Source organism: Thermobia domestica, chromosome 11 (genome assembly GCF_964235325.1).
Source record: "Thermobia domestica chromosome 11, izTheDome1.hap1.1, whole genome shotgun sequence".
NCBI lineage: Eukaryota > Metazoa > Arthropoda > Insecta > Zygentoma > Lepismatidae > Thermobia > Thermobia domestica.
Window position 1 is genome coordinate 239,597,694 of NC_137464.1, and position 21,861 is coordinate 239,619,554.

Consider the following 21,861-nt stretch of genomic DNA (forward strand, 5'->3'; position numbering starts at 1 on the left):
CAACAGGAATTAGGCAGAACATGAATTCCTGTTCTGCCTAAAGATAAGATTAGATCAAAAGTGCGTTACAAATTGCTGGAGGGTCATTATGCACAACAGGAATTAGGCAGAACAGGAAGACACCCTGGCAAAAAGGCTTAGAAGAAAAAGAGGCATTTATTGATATTGACTGGCGATAAGAACAGCTTACTCAGCTTTATAAAAAATGAAATCTTTGAGTTTTACGTCCCACGCTTATGCCGGTGAGGCTAAAGGAGACGGTGATGATGAGTAATGAATGAAATGGTGGAATGAAGAAAGTGGGAGAACCCCGAGAAAACCCACGCACACGGTGTTTGTCCACCACAAAGTTCACTTGGCGGGGGCTGGGATCGAACCCGGGACCCCAAGCACCAAGATGAACGCTCTACCACTGAGCCACCGCGGCCCCTCAGCTTCATAGATTACATATTAAGACGTTGCATATATGCAACACTTAATATGGTTTGTCTTTTTTTTTTACTCAATTTTAATATCTTTTAAAAATGTCGTATTGTTGCTTCAACTTCATCCTTGTATATTGATGACTTTGTTTTTATTTCTCTAATATATGAGTCTATAGCAACAACATATGTAAAATTCAACCATTTTCCAAAGTGGATAAAATTATGGTGAAAAATGGGTTAACAGCGAGTACTTTCTTGATTTTGTTGTTTTTAACTATGTAATAGCGGGATTCTGGAAATATTTTCAAGTCGCCGTATTTTCTCGTAAAAGTTTTGTTCATGAATGTGGCGGAATATTGAGTTATCTGATTGGCAACACTGCTTTTGAGTAACACTAGGATGAAGTCTTGTGGTGGTTATGAGAGCAAATCGAATTCGAGATTTCAATGGATCTAGACGTGTTTGTCAGCTTCACATGACGAAAAAGTGATGTTGGGATATGTGCCTGTCGGTCTAGATGCACACAACACGCACCTAGAGGCGTCACGGTTTAACGGATTCGTACCACATTTTAAACTAAGGCCGCGCCTTCATTGCTTCCGAATGCGATTGCGAATGCGAATGCGAACTGCGAATTCATGTGCCTCTACTAGATCCGAAGTTTTGCGAATCCGAATTAAGTTGCAATGTCTCTTTCAAAGTTTCAGTGTGAAATATTTTGCTTGAAAATTCGTACCTCAAAGTCTTGAGAGCACGAAGAAGACGAATGTAGATAAATTACACATTTTTATCAATCATTATTATTCGTAAAAGCATTATTTGAGGAACAAGAAGAAAATATAAATTGAATAAACAGTTACGGTTCGTCTATTAATTAAATCTTCATATTTTAAAGACAAAACAAAGAGAAATATACATACCTTTCACTCCAAGTTCCTTGCTTACATCTACCCATAATTTGTTCACGTCGTGTCGTTTGTGGTAATCTGGATGAACTTGGTTCCAGAATGGAACTTTATCAAAAACACGATTTATTAAGGCATCAACATCTATTTCCAACTTTATTTTTATTTTTGTTTGAATCTTCGCACCTCGCAACGTCGTCTGGTTTCACGCAAAACAAACTTTCTTCTCTCACGTAGCGCTCAATTTCTCTGCAGATGACCCTCCATTCGCACGAATTCGGACGAACAATCCCAGCATGTTGAGATCGTTCGCATTCGCATCTTTTCGTCGGTTTTCGCAATTCTCAGGTCGGAACTTGTAGAGGCACTCCAATTTATTTACACGTGCTGGGAAATTCGCATTCGCATTCGCAATCGCATTCGGAGGCAATAGAGGCGAGGCCTAAGTGTTTTTCTAATATTCTTCAGGTTTCGTTTTCTAATTTTCTTTCTAGCCTACTCCCAAATATAAGGGTAGTTCACTGAAGGTCAATTTTCTCAAAAACGCTTCCAACAATTTTAATTACCTATAGCTCTACCTGTATTAATAAACATGAATGTAATCTTTGTTGGAAAGTAAGTTTAGTGAATATGGGTAACATGGCTATTGGTCAGTATCTCAAGATAATTAAGTTGAAAAATGTTGCGATATAGCTTAAGTCTGTAATCATTATGAGATGATATTATTGTTTACTAGTAACAAGGTGGATAATTGCTTATTAAGGACATTATCATAGTAGACTTATACTCTTAAATAAAAGGTATTGAAGATTACAGATATATATCTGTGGTTAGTTATATTAAGGCTGTATTGTGGAATTTAATATTAACGATTTTCTTTGTGATCCCATAATGGAAAAATGGCTGAACCGTTTGAAATAAATTTTGGAAAATAGTCAGTACTTGTCTCGGATTGGGATTTTATTATGTCACTTCCATTAAAATACGTATCTTAATGGGAATAAGGGTGTTAAAAATTTCTGTTGAAAAACATGAGGCTTTATGCAGAGTCTTTTTGACGAATGATTAGTGTCATACTAAAGTGTTCTACTAACATGTTTCCTACAGTAGTCGTGCCTTTCGTACGTCGCTAAAACATACGCCAAAACGACTCTGCATAAGGCGCATGGTATCTGATTAAACCCTCAGACTAGGAAGATGAAATTCGGTATACAAACTTCTCATTTACAAATATGTGGACATCTGTCCCTTGCGTTTCCGAAAATTCCGCTTTTTAAAGGTGGCAGAACTTCAACTCAAGCCAAGTAGGGTTTGTGATGGACAATCACCGTTTTCGTGGGTTTTCTCAAGGGTTCTCGCGTTTCCTTCCACTTTCGTCGTTCCATCATTATCATTCATCTCAACATTCTCTCACTTACCTCGATGCATAATCGTGGGACGTTAAACATCTCTGAAGTGAATATTTATATAAGAAATTTGCCTTTTTTTAAAAAAAATCGACCACTTTTATCTTTATCTGCATAGGCGGATCTAGAAGGTGAAAACTGGAGAGCTAGCCAGAATCTAGACTATGGCAGGTGTACCATAAGATTACTATTATCTTCCAAAATTATGTAAATAATAGCTTAAATTATTTTTTACTAAGAAACTGGGGGCCTAGGACCCCCGGCTCCGGGCTAAATCCGCCATTGTAAATTTTGCACTTTTTCCACCAACATTTTGCTCCTAAAATTCCTAGCTCACATATGGGCTTTACAATAGATAACTAGTATAGCGTATCTATCGAACGGACAAGGCTTTAAGTAGGCTGATCAGATATGTTTGATCGAGGAGAATTGTAATACAATAGAACCAGTGGCGTATTTATGGGGTGGCTATCGGGTTCAAGCCCCCCACGAAATAAATTTGTTATATGCACAACTTCATTAAAATTTGTTCAAAAGGAAAAATATAAGTACTTATTCACGTGTTGTGCATAGCCCCCCTCGAAACAAAATCCTAAATACACCACTGAATAGAACCAAACATTATGTTCAATATCCTTACGAAAATATGTTTTCATCAAAAGAACGCGCACGTAGGACATATTCTGTACTTCTTTACCCTTCCCTGTTTCTATGTTACAAGACTTTTCGGCCATTCAGTTACTATTATACCTTTTGAAATATGTTGGCGGGTGGCTAGCGGAAGTGTATCTAAGAATTGGTAGAATTGTCGACGTTGCCTCCTATTTTGAACGCTCGCAATTACATGTAATACGTGGAACTGAAAAGTAAATAATAATAATAATAATAATAATAATAATTGACACAACTAATATAAGTATGACATTTAATTGTCTAGATTACTTATTATGGTTTCGCTAAACATTCTTATATGATAGGTAATCATTTAATATATAGGTCGACAAAGTGGTGAAAGGCGTGACCACAAGTGAAACTAACATCAAAACATTCCTTGCCAACAGGGTTACCAACTACAGAATATATTTAAATAATTTGCGTCCCAAGAAAAATACCATCCACGTATTTTTGTTTGGTTGAATGTCATGTAAAATGTACGAGAATTTTGAAATATTTTTCGGTACATTATTAATTTAATAATGTGCAATAATATTTAATACTGCGTTTAGAATAAATTTAGTCGGATAACTGATAATTGATGGACAATTGGACTTTTCGCCAGTAACATTGATTTATAATCCGTAGTTCGCGGGAACAATAGTTCTTACTACTAACAGACGAATCTAGAATTTTAACCCGAGATTTCAGCGATTTTGAGACCAGAATGCTCACTTTTATTTGTTCTACCAAGTACACATAGCGTGTACACAAAACAACTCGATACCAATTACGGAGACTAATAAGAATGAGATATCTACGCCAAGGATGTTATAAAATAGAGGATCTGCCCATACAAGAAAATCGCGAAGCCATACGTCACAGTTTGCCACACCCACTCTGCCCGCTCCACGCCAATAAAATCGCAATGTTTCGAGCCAACCATCATGGCGGAAACGAGAGTAGCCAATCAGACGTGTCAGCTCGGACGATGCTTAGTTGTTTTTTGGCTTCATTGGATTCATAGGATGAAGATACGTATGGGCAGATCCTCTATTTTATAACATCCTTGATCTACGTAGAGTTCACTAAGATCACAATACCCATTCCGTTTAATCACTCGTGTAGTTTTACACTCTGTGACTAGTATGCCAATTTGGCGAACCGAATTGATCGTACTGGAATTTCGAATGTTTCCACGAAAGTTATGACAAGAAATTGTCACGTGTTTCTAGTTCACCGAAATCTGCGGGGTGCATCCTCACCACCTGAACATTGTTCTGAACCTCTCCTTCATATCTTATTTATCTCAGATATCTCCTTTGTTTCCGGTAAAGAACCAGAAAGGAAAACAAAATCAGTCGGCAGTCAAATCATAGTAAAATCTGTGAGGTTTACAGAAATGATACACTGATATATAACATTACACTTGCGTTGCACAGAAGCATTTTTCGAACGCTGCTTATTATAAAGAAATTAATTCCAATTTATTGTGGCAACATACAGCTAGGGGCGTAGTAAATTCTTACGATGACCTTGGCGAGAAATGTTCACGGATTCCTAGGCAAGAAAAGTTCGTAACGCCTACATCTTTTCAAATAGAATAATGATAATAATAATAAATTTTCGAAATCAATTAATTGCAACGATGTTATTAGTGCTAAACAAATGAAAGATTTGTTTGATTTTATTATTGCAATGCTAAAGTAAGCTCACTGCCTGTCGCCTATGTTAGTGGCGTAATATTACAAGAATAGATGATAATTTCGTTTCAAGCCTCCATTATGTAATGTTTAATGTAAACAAATCCGGATTAATATTTGTTTGTATTTACATTGAATCGATGGGTCTTTATAAAATCAGTGTTAATTTGTATTTAGGTTCTTTAACTTTGTGAGGCCCTGGGTCATCACCCACCGCTTGCGACGCCACTGACGCAATAAATACATCATAACCATTAAATAATAATAAGAATAATCAATTATTGTATTATTTTCAAATGGCCATGCCGTGTTGTTTAATATTAAGAGAAAACATAAGTTTTTATTATTTCTGAAATAATAATTATTTCTGTTTTTCGTATGCCGATCGTTTAAGAAAGATAAGATACGGAGCACGAACAACATATATTATCTCCCTCATGATTACTTTCTGGTTTTGTCTCTAGCACGTTTAGTTTCCTAATGCTTTAAGCAGTTGGCAACTCTGTAAAATCACCGTCTGCAACCATATAAACAAGCGATACTAGCGACCTCGGGAAAAAGGGAGCCAGCGCTTGGTCGCACTGTAACTAAAATGAATTCCATTATGGAACTCAAAATACACAAACTTTATAGGAAATTTCTTTCATAGATTTACACTATGATTCCGTTTTTAAAAAATCATTCGCGTAATAAACTAATTTCGGAGAATTGGTTCTTGAACTTAAGGAGCTATGTTGTGTAACTAAGGAAGCAGTAATTTGAAGATTATTACTACTTAGTCGCGTGAGCTGTTTTAGAACAAGTTGGTTATGAGGTCCTAATAGGTTTGCCAACCGCCCAGTATTTTACCGAACAGTTCGGTTTTGACTTCCTTGTCTGGTGTCCGGTACGACCTCAAAACCAGACGTTAATTGTCCGGTAATTTTTCCTCTTATTAGTCCTATTCTCTGTTCTATATAAATCATTTTGGAGCGATGAAAGGAATCATTTGTCGATGAACATGGTTAAAGCAGAACTTATAATTTGCTTTGATATCAACCTGTCGTGCATGAAATTTACTGAAGAGTTGAAGGCAGGGAAATTGAAGGAATTGGAAGTTGAAGGAAAGATAGACTGCTAAAGGTCAACTGTTAAAGAGCTGCCAAAGGTAGATTTTCAAGAGCGCAGCTAGCACTGGTTCATCTTCAGCTACATCTTCCAATTAAATAATGCATCCAGATTCAGTTAAAGTATATAAGCATTATGAGACATTAGCAGCTCCAGAGAAGCTAATAAGACTTTATTTTTCAAGTACAATTTGTGCATGCCATAATAATTATAATGCCAATTATAACTTATTTTCTTTCCTGTTTTAAATACGATGTATTATTGATGGTAGACTACAAAAATTACGAGCCGACTCAACCAAAATTGAAAGAACCAAGTTTAATAAATGCTTCAAAAGTAAGTAAAGTTATTGAATTAGAACTCGGAATCACACAATTTTATGTGAAATAAGCACTTACAGGTTCTTCACACTTTTGACGAGCGACAATGTTACAATCTTTGGAGTATATGTACTCCAGGAGGGTGTCCGGCATTTCCATTTCCAAAAGTTGGCAACCCCAGGTCCTGAACCAAGGATCTTATAAAATAGAGGATCTGCCCTTACAACAAAATCTTGAAGCCATACGTCACAGTTTCCCCACCCCTAATCTGCCCACTCCGCCCAATAGGATCGCAATGTTTTGAGCCAACAATCATGGCGGAAACGAAAGTATCCAATCAGACAATGGCAGAAACGAGAGTAGCCAATCAGACGTGCCGATGCTCGGTTGCTTTTTGGCTTCATCGATTTAATAGGATGAAGATACATATGAGCAGATCCTCTATTTATAACATCCTTGTCCTGAACGCATTTGGCTGTGGCTTACACGATACCTGGATCTACACTTTAACGTGAACTAACTGCGTACGACTTTAACTTCCAACAAGAAATTAAAACTATAAATCTCTTATTAACACATTTCCACTGCTTTCAAGGAAATGCTTTCAATAGATTTCCTGGCCAACTTGTACTTAGATATCAACCAGCCTATGGTTCCATTTCATTTCATTTATTTACTCCATCTAACCAGTATATGGTGTTTGGAGAGTTCCGTTCACATATACAGTTTACATGGAATTTGTATACGTATGAAAAAAAGAATATAATATTATTTACAGAAAGTGATTTAAGTGTTGGGAAAATATTTTACATTGTTACACAGATATTTCTAGATATTCTTTAACACTATATAATTTTATCTCTATTAGATACGTTTTTAAATATTGTTTAAATTTATTTTTCTCCCTTCTTATGTGATTAGGCAAAGCATTGAATATTTTATTTGTCATTTGTCTGGAGCCCTGTTGTACCAGTGATAATCTAGTAAAGTAAGACGTTTTCCTTTGATCTCGAGATATCGCGCCTGCGCAAATATTCAACTTTGAAATGTGAGTCGGATCCGCGCCACCCTGTATTTGTATTTCACGTTAAGGGGTAATTTATTTTGTTCAGAATATGGCAGCAGCAGTAGGTTTTTTTATTATTTTAAGTTCTTCTGGAAAGAGTTTGGTGGGCCCATTCCATGCTTCACTAATTAAATTGGGGAGACTATTTGACCCAACCTAAAGAATAAAGAATAGTTTTGTTGTCCAAGGGCACTATTTTTAGAACATGGAAAAATAAATAAATAAATAAATAGGGCCGTGCCGTGGAAAATCAGCGCCCGGGGCGAGAGTATACGACGGCGCCCCCATACATATATCCCAAGCAATTTTTTCTTTTTTCTCCCGAATTTTTCGCCCCGCACGGCGCGACCCTGTATATATATATATATATATATATATATATATATATATATATATATATATATATATATATATATATATATATATATATATATATATATATATATATTGCGTGTTCTAAAAATGGCGCCCTTGGACAACAAAGCTCTAGGGCTATTCTTCAAGTCAAAATAAAGCGAAAATGGTACATAACTGTATACCCTTCGGGACCTCCTTTATCCGCTACTAGGAATGAATATTTCACTATGTGGTAATGTTGCAGATTAACTTGGAACCATTATCATTGTTCCGCGAATTCATCAAGCAATTACACTGTCACACAAATTGCTACTCAAAGTGTATTGACTTTAACTGCCATCTGAAAAGAATCGATGTAACTATTTGATTGATTGGTAATCTATTCTATCGTTTTTTCTCTGAGTCGTAAAATTGGAGGAATTGGTTTCTCACACATTGTCAACAACGAGACTTGGTATTCAGAGAGAAAACACAAACAAATTGCGTTTTTATCTTCTATTTAACTGGCAACCTAATGTCGTTTTAGATTCTTAACCTTTTTATCGTCTTGATCGTATTGGAATTTTCTATTGATCGAGGTCAGTACCAGATCTAGAAATTTCGCTCTCCCGCAAGAAAATTTGAAAGGGCCCCTACTATATTGAACATTTTTTAGTAGTACATTTTAATGAAATATTCCTAGTGTTCTATTTGCTATGGAATAGACATTCAAATACGTTTTACAAGAAATCCTTCCTCCTCGACTTCATCTCCGCAAATTCCCGTATAAGATATCTCTTTTCAATGGTCGAAGCCCTCTCAGGTTGACTCCCAACATTTCCAAGTCGCTCATTCTCTCTTATGTCATTTAAAACCTTAAATAGCGCTTGATGCTCTTAAACATTGAGAGTGACCTTTCAGCGGAAGCCAGAACCACGGATAAAGTCAGGAATAAAGCAAGAGAAGTCAAAACTTCAGGATAACTTGGGGCAATAGTATTAAACTCGACGTATAGTAATACCGCTAATTGAAGAACAGTGTTGATCTTTGAAATATGGTTTTTAAGTCCAGTGCGGAGGGAAATTAATTCCATTGGTAGCGACGGGCCAATGTCATGCTGGTACTTCTTTTGTGGTTTTTCACAATTAACTAAAATTTCTTCGTCTGAAAGGTTCACAAGTAGTTTCGAGAATTTAATTGGAAATTCATCAAGAATTGTCTGTAACGATATAAAACGCTTCTCTATTGCATTGTACGCGATATCTTGAAGTCTATTTTAAACATTAATCCTGAAGCAAGCCTCTGTGTCCAAGAACCGATCATCTTCTTCTACCAGTTCATCGAAGTGTTTTTTTTTTTTAACTTTGGGTTACCTTTTTTCTACGAACATAGGATTGACTTTCCACTTCGCAACAACCGCTGTGGCCTCTTGTTTTATTTGATGGTATTCTTCTCTCATTTCCTTCAATTTCTCTCGGCTCTCTTTAAGAGTGCGTAAAGCTTTCTCACAGTCAATTTGTTTAGTTTGGAGAAATTGCGTTGCGATGTTCAGTTGTGAAAATAGTTTTGACAGCATCACAGTCACAAACACAGACTCGAAGGAATCCATGATTTTCGCCAATCGTGGATACCTCGTTTGTCTTTTAACTTGTCAATGAAAATTTTCGGAGAATTTTCATTACATCAGCATACCTCAACCTGATAGCTACAATGGACTAATACCGTGAGATCCATATGAGTGGGTTGAGCTTTTTCAAAGTGACATCTGATTCTCTTGTCAATGATGGCAGAATATCCCACCTTTATAGTTTGGCCAAAAAATATATATACGAATCCTGGAGCGTTGTGAAGTAACTGGCAACTTCTTTTACACGTTTGACGGCATCATTAATGACAAGGTTTAGGTTATGTACCGCGCAGTGAATATATATAGCTCGTTCCTCAATATCTTGAAGTCTCTTCTGAACACCTGAGTAAGCACCACTCATCACAGCAGTGTCATCACATCCCTGCACTCTGCATGTTTTCCAGACAACTCCAATTTCTCCAAATGGCTTAACACTAGAGATGTGAGTCCTAATGCAGTTGGATTTCTTACATGTAAAAATCACAATGGATAAAAAACACAATGCACCAAACCAGGGCCGTGCCGTGCGGGGGTGCAAGCGGGTCGACGGCTCAGGGCGCCGAAGTAAGGGGGCGAAAATCGGGAGAAAAATGGACAAAAGAAAGAAAAAATCACTTGGAATATATGTATGGGGGCGCCGTCATATACTCTCGTCCCGGGCACTGATTTTCCACGGCACGGCCTTGCACCAAACTGAGTTAACTGACCAGAGCACTACTAAATGAATTGCGCCCTTTCACTTCAGCAGTGTTGCAACTCTTGCAAGAGGCACAATGTGCGGATAAGCTTATTTTTAAACCCCTCGAAAGTAAGAGACATGTCGTGCGTCATTGTCAATCCTGGTAGCTCATTATTTGGTTCAAGTAATTATACTATTGTGAAAATATTCTTTTTCAAATGTTTTAAAAATTAGTATTTGCAGGCAAGATGAAGAGAGGCCTTTAAAAGCCCTTGGGTCCCTTAGGGTTGCCCCCCCGCACCGCGGGGTTTCGCGGTTTATAGATCCGGCACTGATCGAGGTATACTAATGTTTGGGGGATAAGCTACTGTCAAGTAATGAAACCAGAAGTCCAAGTGCTTGTAAATTTTGATATGTCCTGCAAGGATATGGGACTGTTAATTCACACATGGTGTGCTATTTCCATGCCGTGGTCCACGAACTTTCTTTTCAGATTTTCGTATTGAAAATTCATTGGGTTCTCTTTTTTTTTTTTTTCTAAATTCACACATGACTTGCCGTCCCCGACAGGCTGTATTGAAGAGAAACCAGCGCGGTCTCGTCGATCTTTCGGCTTTCTTCGAAGCACACGAAACGACACGAAGTTTTCCTCCTCTACAATAAATCTAGGGAAATCATTTAGATGGGAGCAGCGGCACGACACCGTATGTGTGAATGAGCCTTTCAAGAGATGGAAAGTCCTCATGAAAATAAAATTAAAAGGCAACAAAAATTTGTGTAATACTTGGTTGGTTAGATTTGAGTTAAACGTTCCTTTAAGCACTGAGACCTACAGCTTATTGTGGAATCCAAACCACCGGAAATTGTAATACTTTTTGTGTGTGTGTGTGTGTGTGTGTGTGGTTTGCAATTATTTTTAAATAAAGTGACCCAATTTCTTACTAAAACTATTCTACATTATGTGAAATCATAAAGTCTATATTATACGTAAATTCTTTCTTTCGCTCCTGAAAATCGTTTTTTTTTTCTGTGAGAAAAACTGACAACCCTAGTTGCGCCTATAAAATATATTGCTATTGCATGTTGCATTGATGAGGAAACAATCCTCAAACACTGTTAATAAAAAACATATACAATTACATGAAAAGTTAAAAAAAAATACACTTACAATCCACACTATTCCAATTAACATGTTCAGTTGCACCAAACTGCCGTCAAGATATGACCAAACTGTAGCTAGCAAGGGCTTCATCCTATTTTAATCCTACAAACGAAAAATATTACGTATCATACGTATGTAGTTAGTAACAATAAATACACTATCTATACGCGTTGATAATAACGCAAACTTAGTCTATAAATTAAATATTACATAGTAGAAAAAATGTGTGATATGGTCAGACAAATAATTGTTTCTTGTACCGCTTCGACAACTGAGTAAAGCTATTTTCTACCTCGAAGGCATAGTTCGTTTATACGAGGGACGTTCAGGAAGCAAAAAAGGAAACACCATAAGAAGAATTTATTATATACATCTGCAAACTACTTCTTTGTTCTATTTTTCAACATAGTTTTCATAAACACTCAAGCACTCTGCACTAGCTTAGAAATTCCACCAGCATAAAAATCTCCCGCCTGTGCCTTCAGCCAGCCTGTGATCGCATCTTTCAGCTCCTCATCATCACCAAAGAAAGTAGTGTTGCCACGAGACGAGACGAGACGAGACTTCAGACTGTCTCGTCTCGTCTCGTACAAAGCATGTCTAGTCTCGTGTCTCGTCTCGAAAAAATGTGCTCGTCCCGTCTCGTCTCGAGAGGTTCTGTCCCGTCTCGTCTCGTCTCGTCTCGTTTGTCTCGTTTTGTCTCGCCTTGTCTCGTAAAAATATAGCAGCATACCATGGTAACGAAAGTAAAATGTAGCAGACTGCACCATGCTAATCAAGATACAACTAACAAGGGAAGAGAGGGAGATTATATATCGAAGTGGAAGATGGTTTATATACCAATCGAAAGCACTAATGACGCCTATCACAAAACTGTAATAAAAATTTCCGAATGCATATACTGTGCGAGTTATATGAATATACAGGGTGTCCAGAAAATCCATTTCCACCCCTTGAAATAGCAAACGATGAGACAGATGCCAAAACTGGAAAACACGTTTTTGATCATTATAAAAGTACAATGTATCAAAGCAAACATTGTTGTCCCAGGGTCACACGCAGAGTCCCAGGCGGGATCCAACTCAAAAATTACAAAAGGTAAGGGAGTCAAGTAGTATATCGTTCGAAACTTCTTGGGAAATGAAAGAAGACGAACAAGTCCCAACTCTCTAAAATTACCCTGTGCAAAATGGCGGCCGGTCAAACTGTCAGCAAAAACGTCATTGTAGAGTCTATGGCCACCCTCCAAAGAAAGAAAAAAACTGAAACGTTAAGACAGATGTCAAAAAAGAAAAAGATGTGTGTCATCTTTTCAAAAGTACAATGATTGAAAGTAAAAATGTTTGTCCCAGGGTCCTCCACAAGGTTCCAGACGGGGTCCTACTCAAAATTTTCAAATGGCAAATATGGTCAAATAAAGCTGTTGAGAAATAAAAGAACACGGAACAAGTCTTGATCCTCTAAAATTACCCTGTGTAAAATGGCGGCCGGTCAAAATGTACATCTTCATTTCGATTTTCTGAGCACGTTCACTTTCCATTTTGCAATCGGCGCTTGTTTTCATTCTGAGACATTTGTACGTACTTACTCTTCCTGGTGCAAGGAATTCTTTCGTTTGAATCATTTTATAATTGATAAACCAGATAATGAGCATAAGTACCACTGTTGTGCAGTCATAAACATAAATAAGTAGAGGTAAGAGTCTTTACTTCTGATGGCTCCTGTTCGTGGAAGTACATTATATGTTAACTAGTCAGTTCTATACTCAAAGATGTCAAATGTTGTCGTTTCTTTTCTTTATGTCCTAATTTGCGTTTATTTTATTATTTTTTTTTCTTTATTTAGATATTATTGGGCTCAAAGAGCAGAATCTCACAGTAGGGGCATTTCCTTTCTTTCCGTTGAGTACAAGAATTAAAGTGAAAATAAACCAAAACCCGGTTACAGAAAGAACAACTAAAATGCAAGATGTTTGCACAGTATTATCGTAGAGCGCCCATACTTGTTCTATCTGCTTTCATTTAATAACAGCTTTAAACGATGTGCTACTTGACCTCCCTTGCCATTTGAACAATTTGAACATGATCCCGCCTTGGACATTGTGGAGGACCCTGAGACAAATATTTTTACTTCCAATCATTGTACTTTTGAAATGATGACACACATGTTTTCGTGTTTTGACATCTGCCTCACCGTTTCAGGATTTTTTTTTGGGGTGGCCATCGACTTTACAATGACGTTTTTGCTGACAGTTTGACCGGCCGCCATTTTGCACAAGGTAATTTTAGAGTATTGAGACTTGTTCCGTCTTCTTTCATTTCCCAAAAAGTTTCGAACGATATGCTACTTGACCCCCTTACCTTTTGTAATTTTTGAGTTGGACCCCGCCCAGTACACTGCGGGTGGCCTTGTGACAAGAATTTTTGCTTTGATACGTTGTACTTTTAAAATGATCAAACACATGTTTTCCAGGTTTGGCATCTGTCTTATCGTTTGCGATTTCAAGGGGTGGTAACGGATTATCTGGACACTCTATATATCCATATAACTCGCATAGTATATGCATTCGGAAAATTTTTATTACAGTTTTGTAATAGGCGTCATTAGTGCTTTCGATTGGTATATAAACCATCTTCCACTTCGATATATAATCTCCCTCTCTTCCCTTGTAAGTTACAAGTATTACCCAGAACACACAAGACAAGAAATGTCACAGTAGCTACACCGTGAAGCCTTCACCTCTGGTGTATGTGGTAGTCGGTTCGATCTCGGTTAGTGCCATGTGAGCTTTGTGGTGGACAAACATTGAATGTGTGTGGGGACCGCGGTGACTCAGTGGTAGAGCGTTCACCTCTTGTGCTTGGGGTCTCGAGTTCGATCCCAGCCTCGCCAAGTGAACTTTGTGGTGGACAAACACCGTGTGCGTGGGTTTTCTCGGGGTTCTCCCGTTTCCTCCCATTTTCTTCATTCCACCATTTCATTCATTACTCATCATCACTGTCTCCTTTAGCCTAACCGGCATAACCGAAGGACGTAAAACTCAAAGATTTCATTTCATTTCATTTCATTTTTCGAATTGTGTGTTTTCTTGAAGTTGTCTAGTATCCTACCACTTTCTTCATTCCACTAATTTTCCCATCATCATCAATTCGGCCAAAGTTGCCTAAAGGTCTTAAAAATAAATTCAAATAAGCTCACAAGGCAAGGACAAATAGTTTACAAGATAATATATCTCTGCTATTAGTTGTCTGAGGCTTCTCGACCCTGTCTTTTTTTTTTTTTTTTTTTTTTTAACATTCTAAAACATTGAAATTTGTTTCACCAGTTTCAATACACGAATATACAGTAAATTGCTCATAGATACGTCGAAGATGAAAACACTAATGTTAAATAATGTTTACACGACAAGCAAAGTTCGATGTAAAGGTGTTATCATCCCCGACACTATCGTATACTATCAGCCCACTTGCTTTATAGTGTCTGTATATATATATATATATATATATATATATATATATATATATATATATATATATATATATATATATATATATATATACAGAGAGAGAGAGATGGAAAGATATATAGATAAATAGAGAGATAGATATGTGTGTACACTTTAATTTCATGTGTATTCCAGCCTTTAGCTTTCACAGTGTTAACCCATAACAATCCAAAAACTACTTTCCATTTTAGCATATTGAGATTTGTTGCATTTTTTTTTTAAAAAAAAAGCTCGGAACCAAATAATTTTATTGAGTAATGGAAAGTATTTGATTGAAATTTTATGTGTTACTGCACACTAAGTCCTACTTAAAGTGCCATAGTAATGGGAGCTGAACGACACATCGGACGAGTGAATGCTTGGGGCCAGTCTTCACCTCCATGATTCAAATCTGTTCCCATAACCAGGGGTGCCCACAAGGGGGGGGGCTATGACGCAAACTGCGTCATTGAAATATTTGGGGGGGTAAAAATCTATATAAATATGTTTGAGGGGGTGTAAAAAGTAATCGAAAAGATTTTTTTTCATGGAAGAACACCTAGGGATAGACAATTGTGGGGAGGTGCGTCATGGACATAAGGGACCACTGCCATAACCGCGGGGTGTGTGCTACTATGTAGTGCTTGCCCCGTTTGTGTAACAAACTCATGACAGTACACCCAGATTAGCTAATGGCTAAAAAAAAAGTTGATTTTTGGGTGGCCATTTTGGATTAAAGTTCCTTATATTGTCGGGATTTATTCGCAATCATACAACGTACATCTTCATATCAAGCCGAGCGGTCTGCGGCGATAGACCATCGGCTTGAAGGCCCCGGGTTGAGTCCCGGAAGGGTCATGTGTATGGATTTTTACAACATTTGTTTTTTCGTACTGTGTCAGGGAGGGAAATCGTACGGGATAAAAGGATTTCAGTCTGAAAAAAATGGAGAGAATATCCTCTCTAGGATACTTTCATGGGAGTAAGGAATTAGTAAAAATATAAGATATACATTTTATAGCAGGTTTAAAAATATGGTTTGGGTATCCTATTTCTTTTCTGTTAATTATGTTCTTCAATGTTCGAATTTTGATCATTCTCATGATATTTTCTGCTTTCAACGGAGTTCCATGAATATTATACCAAATGTTCTTTACACTTATCAAGTTCGAGAGGTTTTATGCGCCTGTAAGAAACAATTTCTGAAGATAATTCAGGTCCTAATGAATATTATTCACTAGGAAAGGGAAGTATTCCCCTCCTCTCAACATGGAAGCAGGGGGCAATTTCGCACTCTGGTCAGATCAAACATTTCCGCGTAACAAAACGAAGGTCCCCCTGTAAAACTTCTTTACCTAAAATGTTATTATTAGTATCATAAATTTGCTGAAAGCAAACAACTTGAAGGGTTCGTCGATAATATCTTTGCTTCCTTTGTCGTCCACCCGCCTTCCAAACGAAGAGGTGAATTTTACAACATGACTGCTGTATAATAAGCGAGCGATTGCTAAAATGGTAAAAGTGTGTTTTTATGTGTGTGTGTGAGAGAGAGAGAGAAAGAGAGAGAGAGAGAGAATACAAAATTTTAGTTGCAAGATGACATACTTCAATTGCCGTTTTCGGTTCATATAGCAAAAAGAATACCGCCACCAGAGAATAAAGACAAGTGTAGACCTTACCCAGTTTTCAAATTGAATAGATGGTGGTGATAGTTCGGTTTCTTGACCTTGTAAAAATCTTCCCTGTCTTTGATTTTGTTTGTCATCATTCCACCCAGAAATAAAAAAAATGAGAATTCCTCAGTTTACAGCAAGGGGAATTGGGGACAAGACATTAAGGATGATATTCCTGGAAGCTCATGTATTACGATTGTTTCATTCAATAGACAGAGGACACTTTTCTATGAAGGCTTTTCAACATGTTTTCTCACAAAGGGGATTTTCCTTATGCAATCTATATGACCACTGGCAATTTCAATCTTGGTCATTCCCGCCAGCGTTTTCATTTTCGAGACACGAGACGAGACGAGACATTTCACGAGACGTCCCGTCTCGTCTCGTGTCTCGTCTCGTTTTCGAGACGGGACAAGTAGTCTGTCTCGTCTCGTGTCTCGTATAAGAGGGTTCTGTCCCGTCTCGTGTCTCGTCTCGTTTACGAGACGAGACGAGACGAGACACGAGAAATGTCTCGTCTCGTGGCAACACTAAAAGAAAGGATGAGAAATCGAGGTAAATGAGACCAATGCTCTCTTATATTGATTTTTCTGTGTTGGGACAACCGTGCGGAAAAGTCAAGGCTGACCTTTCCCGACATAAATCGCTGTTAACTTCACTAACGTGTTTCTAATAGGGATGGCCACAAAGTACCGGTTCCGGTGGAACCAGTCCCGCGAGGAACCGACTCTTGGAGATCTGGTTTTCAGAATCGGTTCCAGACCTGGAACCGAAAAACCGGTTTTAGACCTGGATCCAAAAAAATGTTCCGGACTGGTTCCGGAATCGGTTCTTCTAGAACCGGATCAGTTCAGAGCCGAAAACAGGTTCCACCAGGAACCGGTTCTGGCCATACCTAGTTTCTAAATGCGAAACTTAGCATCATGCGTTAGTCAAGCTCTTAATACAACGCTAAAAATGACTTTTTTCTAAATTAGTTTTTTTTTATTGATTCTCTACTTGTACTCACTTATGTCGAAGCGGGCGTGTGCCTTCTGTACACGAGATCCCACTTCGATCTCCGGTTATTGTGTTAAGCCTCGATAGAAACACAAGCAGTGATTGAGAGTCCACTTAAGCAGTAGCTTTCGCCTTAAATAGGGTTACCACGATATTTTGGAGAATATATTCTTCACCCCGACGTGCATCTGTCGGGGCTTTAAAATGTCCCGACTTTCATGTTTATTGATTAAGTTGGTGTCTATATAAGTTGGTGGCTATATAAGTTGGTGTCTATATAAGTTGGTGTCTATATAAGTTGGTGGCTATATAAGTTGGTGTCTATATAAGTTGGTGTCTATATAAGTTGGTGGCTATCATTATTATATTGGAATTGGTTTCCATATTACTATGCAGAACCTTCAAAATAAGAGGAAACCTAAGAACAGCGCCAGGTGGCATAGTCTCAGCCATTGACATACAAAAGAAATAAATTCAACTCGTTTCTATTCCGTTACCTCGGTAAGCAGATTGCGGGCAACGTTAATTGCACCAGCATCAAAATGCGAGACCGACCGAACATAGAACATTTACAGATAACTCGTGCGCTCCGCTTTTTCTGTTACGAAGTTTTGTCATATTGAGAAAAATGCTACGTGCCTACAACAAAAATCGCATTAAAGTATTGGTATATGTTAACTATTTCTACTTTTACTTTGTACGTGTTTAGATACGCAATATACTTATAAGCGTATTGCAATATTCCCTAAGCCTGCCAGACGTCCCATAAAAAAAAAAAAAAAAAAAAACGGGACAGTCCCGATTTTGGACCCGAGTGTCCCGCGTCCCCGTAAATTTAGTCGGGACAGGCAAATGTCCCGTATTTTAATACCGTCCCGTTTCTCCTCTCAATATTAACGTATCAAAAAGTGAAAAATTAAAAATTTTGACAATAGCTGGGAGCCTGTTAGTAGTAAATGAAAAATAAGCTGTGACATATAACAGCTTGAATCAAATTATCACACCACTCTCTCTGATTTCATAGCGAGCAAGCCAATAAACTCGCAGCGCAGAGTTGCAGTTGTCCGTCAGCAGTAAACCGGATCTGAAATCTTTGATAAAGTGCACCAGCTGAGCTATTGTTGATAAAAGACCACATTACAGGTGAAGTATTCCAATTTTGAATGAATGAGAGTGTCTAAACCGAAATGCACGTTTTCTTCCAATTTGAAGGACAAGTACCTTTTTCTGAAAGCAACGAAATTGAACTATCAAGTTGACAGAAAATTTGCCATGCTACTTTTTCCATTGCACACAATGGAAGATAACAGAAATTATAAATAATAGGCTAGGGGGCGCAGAATTGTACTTTGGTTTGGGACTCAGAAATGTGTAAATGCGGTTTTGACAATCAAACACAATACAAGGAGAAAAACCAGGTAAGTTTTCATCAGATTAAACTAACAAACGTAATTTTAGCAAAAACAGCCACGTAAATAATTAAATAAATTCGTATTAATAAATGCACGAAGAATATAGAAGGTAGATTGTATCACTGATTTAAATAAAACGAGATTGTTTGCATATTGTTTTCCCGTAAAGCATTTTTATAAAGCGTCACCTTGAGTTTCTAAGCCGATTATTTTCCAGTTGCATTGTAAATATCTTCAATCCGTACAATTAATGGCAGGCAATGAAGAGAGAAAAATAGCTGCAGCTGAGGGAACTTTCACATTATCATGCTGTTGTTCATAACCAGAGCTACAGTTCATAGGATTGTGCTGGAAAGTTTGGGGGGAGGGGGGAGATCGAAGGTGTCCCGTAGTCTTATGAAAAAAATATGGCAGGCTTAATATTCCCTCATATTTTTAAACAACAGCCATGTGCTTTTCCACAAGAATCAGCAAGCAGTCGACAGAAACCACCTGCGAAGAAGTACGAAGAAGAACACGAAGAACCACGAAGGACTTTTACAACCCCTCCACAGGCTTTATCTCGAAAGGACGGCCATTCCTGCGCCTACCTTTCTCTTCGCACTGCTCTGGGCAGGAGAGACTCCATAACCTTACCTCTGCGCTGCTCCTGCAAGAGATTCCCTAACCATCAACTTCAAAGACCTCCGCGCTGTTTCGGGCAGGAGGTCCGACTTGTTACAGAAAAGACCATTGTATACAGGAAACTACATATTTGTAGTATATTACTTGTATAGAACTTTTTGTAATAAGGTGATGGAAAGAAACGAAATCTATCTCTACCATTAAATTACATTATATATAAACTACATACTATTCAATTTGGCCGTATTTTTATTATATATTAGGACTTACATGATTTGAATTGCCGCACTTTCTTTTTATCAATTAGTTAAACATTCACTCTTCATTAGAAAGACTGGTATTACATTATTATGGGAAAAGACCTCTCATTCTCCTCATTGCATTAGCTGTATGAAGTGACTCTACATTTTGCTTTAGAAAGATGGCGACCCAAATCTCAAATATGAAATGAATGAGTTTTACGTCCCTTGGTTATGCCAGCTAGGCTAAAGGAAAAATGAAATGAAATCTTTAAGTTTTACGTCCCACGGTTATGCCGGTTAGGCTAAAGGAGACGGTGATGATGAGGGATGAGTGAAATGAACAAAGTGGGAGGAAACGGGAGAACCCCTAGAAAACCCACGAACACGCTGTTTGTTCACCACAAAGTTCACTTGGCGGGGACTGGGATCGAACCCGGGACCCCAAGCACCAGAGGTGAACGCTCTACCACTGAGCCACCGCGCCCCCTAGGCTAAAGGAGACGGTGATGATGAGAGAGGAATGAAATGGTGGAATGAAGAAAGTGGCAAAGTGTGTTTTTCCACCACAAAGTTCACTTGGCGCTAGCTGGGATCGAACCAGGGACTCCATGCAGCAGAGGTGACCTAATCTCAAACAGCCTGAAAAGGGACAAACTCCAATTAATCAATAAATATAAGTATTCTAAAAGTGTACGCAAACAAAACGCACCTTTGAACGTAAAGAAGGTTCATTCACGTAGCTAAGTTGAAAATAATCTATGTCGCTGTCTTATAATGCAGATTCTGTCCTATTCAGCATTGCCAACTGATCAATTTGCTTTCTAAATTTAGATTAACCGTCTTCAGAGAAACATTTAGTCGAACCAGATTCTAGGGGATTTTCACTGACAGATCTAGAAGGTAAGAACTGGGAGGGGATAGCCAAAACTAGTCTTTCTTCCAGACATGTTTTTGTGGGGGCACTGGTCCCCCGGAGCTCTTAGAGTGCCCCCTGGACATGACCAAAATAATACGTCTATAATATAATAATTAATAAATAAATAAAATAGTACCAGCAGTGCCCTCGGAATACTACGTGTGCCCCCCCACCCGGAACAGTTTTTCCGGACTGGCTAGAACCCAGACCATAATAGATATATCATGAGTTTACTATGGACTTTCAAAAATATATAAATAAATAACTTAAATTATTTTTGTAACTCAAAAAACTGGGGGTAGGCAACTCCCGGCCCCTTGCTAGATCTGCTGCCATTGGGAATTTTTTTAATTTCCCTTATTGACATTTAAGAAGATTTGAGATATTATCTAGGAAATTTATTTTCAAGATTTTTCGTTACTAACTTCAATAATTTAGTTGAATTTTCTGTTAGACTCTTACCTCCGAACTCAAATCCACGTATATGATTAATTTTGGGAAACACTGGTCTGACAATTAAATACTTGCCAAATAGTTCAAAACTGAAGAATAACAACACTCATTTTTCTTTCAATCTTGAAGTTGTGGATGTTCTGTGTCAGCGAAATAGATGGCGTACGCCTCACTTTAAACCTTATATTGGTTGTTACACAACTGCTGTCTTCACCTAACAATAGACTGATTGTTGAATTGTAACGTGTATTTTCATAATTTTAAAAAAAAGTTGCAAAAAATTTAAATTACTTTAACATTATTAATAAATTACAAGCAGTTAAAAAGTACATACTTTTAAAAACGCATGGTGTTCAATTGTTATTCCACTGTTGTATACAATTCGAAATTTCTTTGCGAACGCAAATACGAATTTAGACCTAGTTAATTTGGAAAATTTGAAAAGCAATCTTTAAAGTTTTCTATTTATAGTCGTTGAGCCAGAATCCAAAAAATAGGTTTTTGGTTTCATCTCTAAGGACTTGATGATATATATCTTTTTGTATTCACAGTGGTCCAAGGTGTTCATCAAATGACGATACCCTGAAATTTGTGGTAGCTTAAAGCCGCCATATTGAAAAATGGCTGCCATGTCTCTACATTTACGAGGTTTTGCGCATTTATCTCAT

General features: G+C 37.7%; 1 protein-coding gene across 3 annotated transcripts in view; it reads right to left on the reverse strand.

Annotated features, from left to right (window-relative positions):
• The window catches only part of LOC145663789 (uncharacterized), a 71,849-nt gene extending 50,421 nt beyond the window's left edge, over window positions 1–21,428 (reverse strand). The window contains exons 1-3 of one of the 3 annotated variants that reach the window (XM_081729874.1): window positions 21,203–21,423; window positions 11,397–11,492; window positions 3,487–3,595 (exon numbers count right to left, since the gene is read on the reverse strand). In XM_081729874.1, the coding sequence (XP_081586000.1) occupies window positions 3,487–3,595; window positions 11,397–11,480 (193 nt within the window). In that variant the 5' untranslated portion in view covers window positions 11,481–11,492; window positions 21,203–21,423. Of the gene's footprint in view, window positions 1–3,486; window positions 3,596–11,396; window positions 11,493–21,202 lie in introns of all 3 variants that reach the window. The other 2 variants (XM_081729876.1, XM_081729875.1) reach the window with 2 other exon arrangements.
• Between the last annotated feature and the right edge of the window lie 433 nt (window positions 21,429–21,861).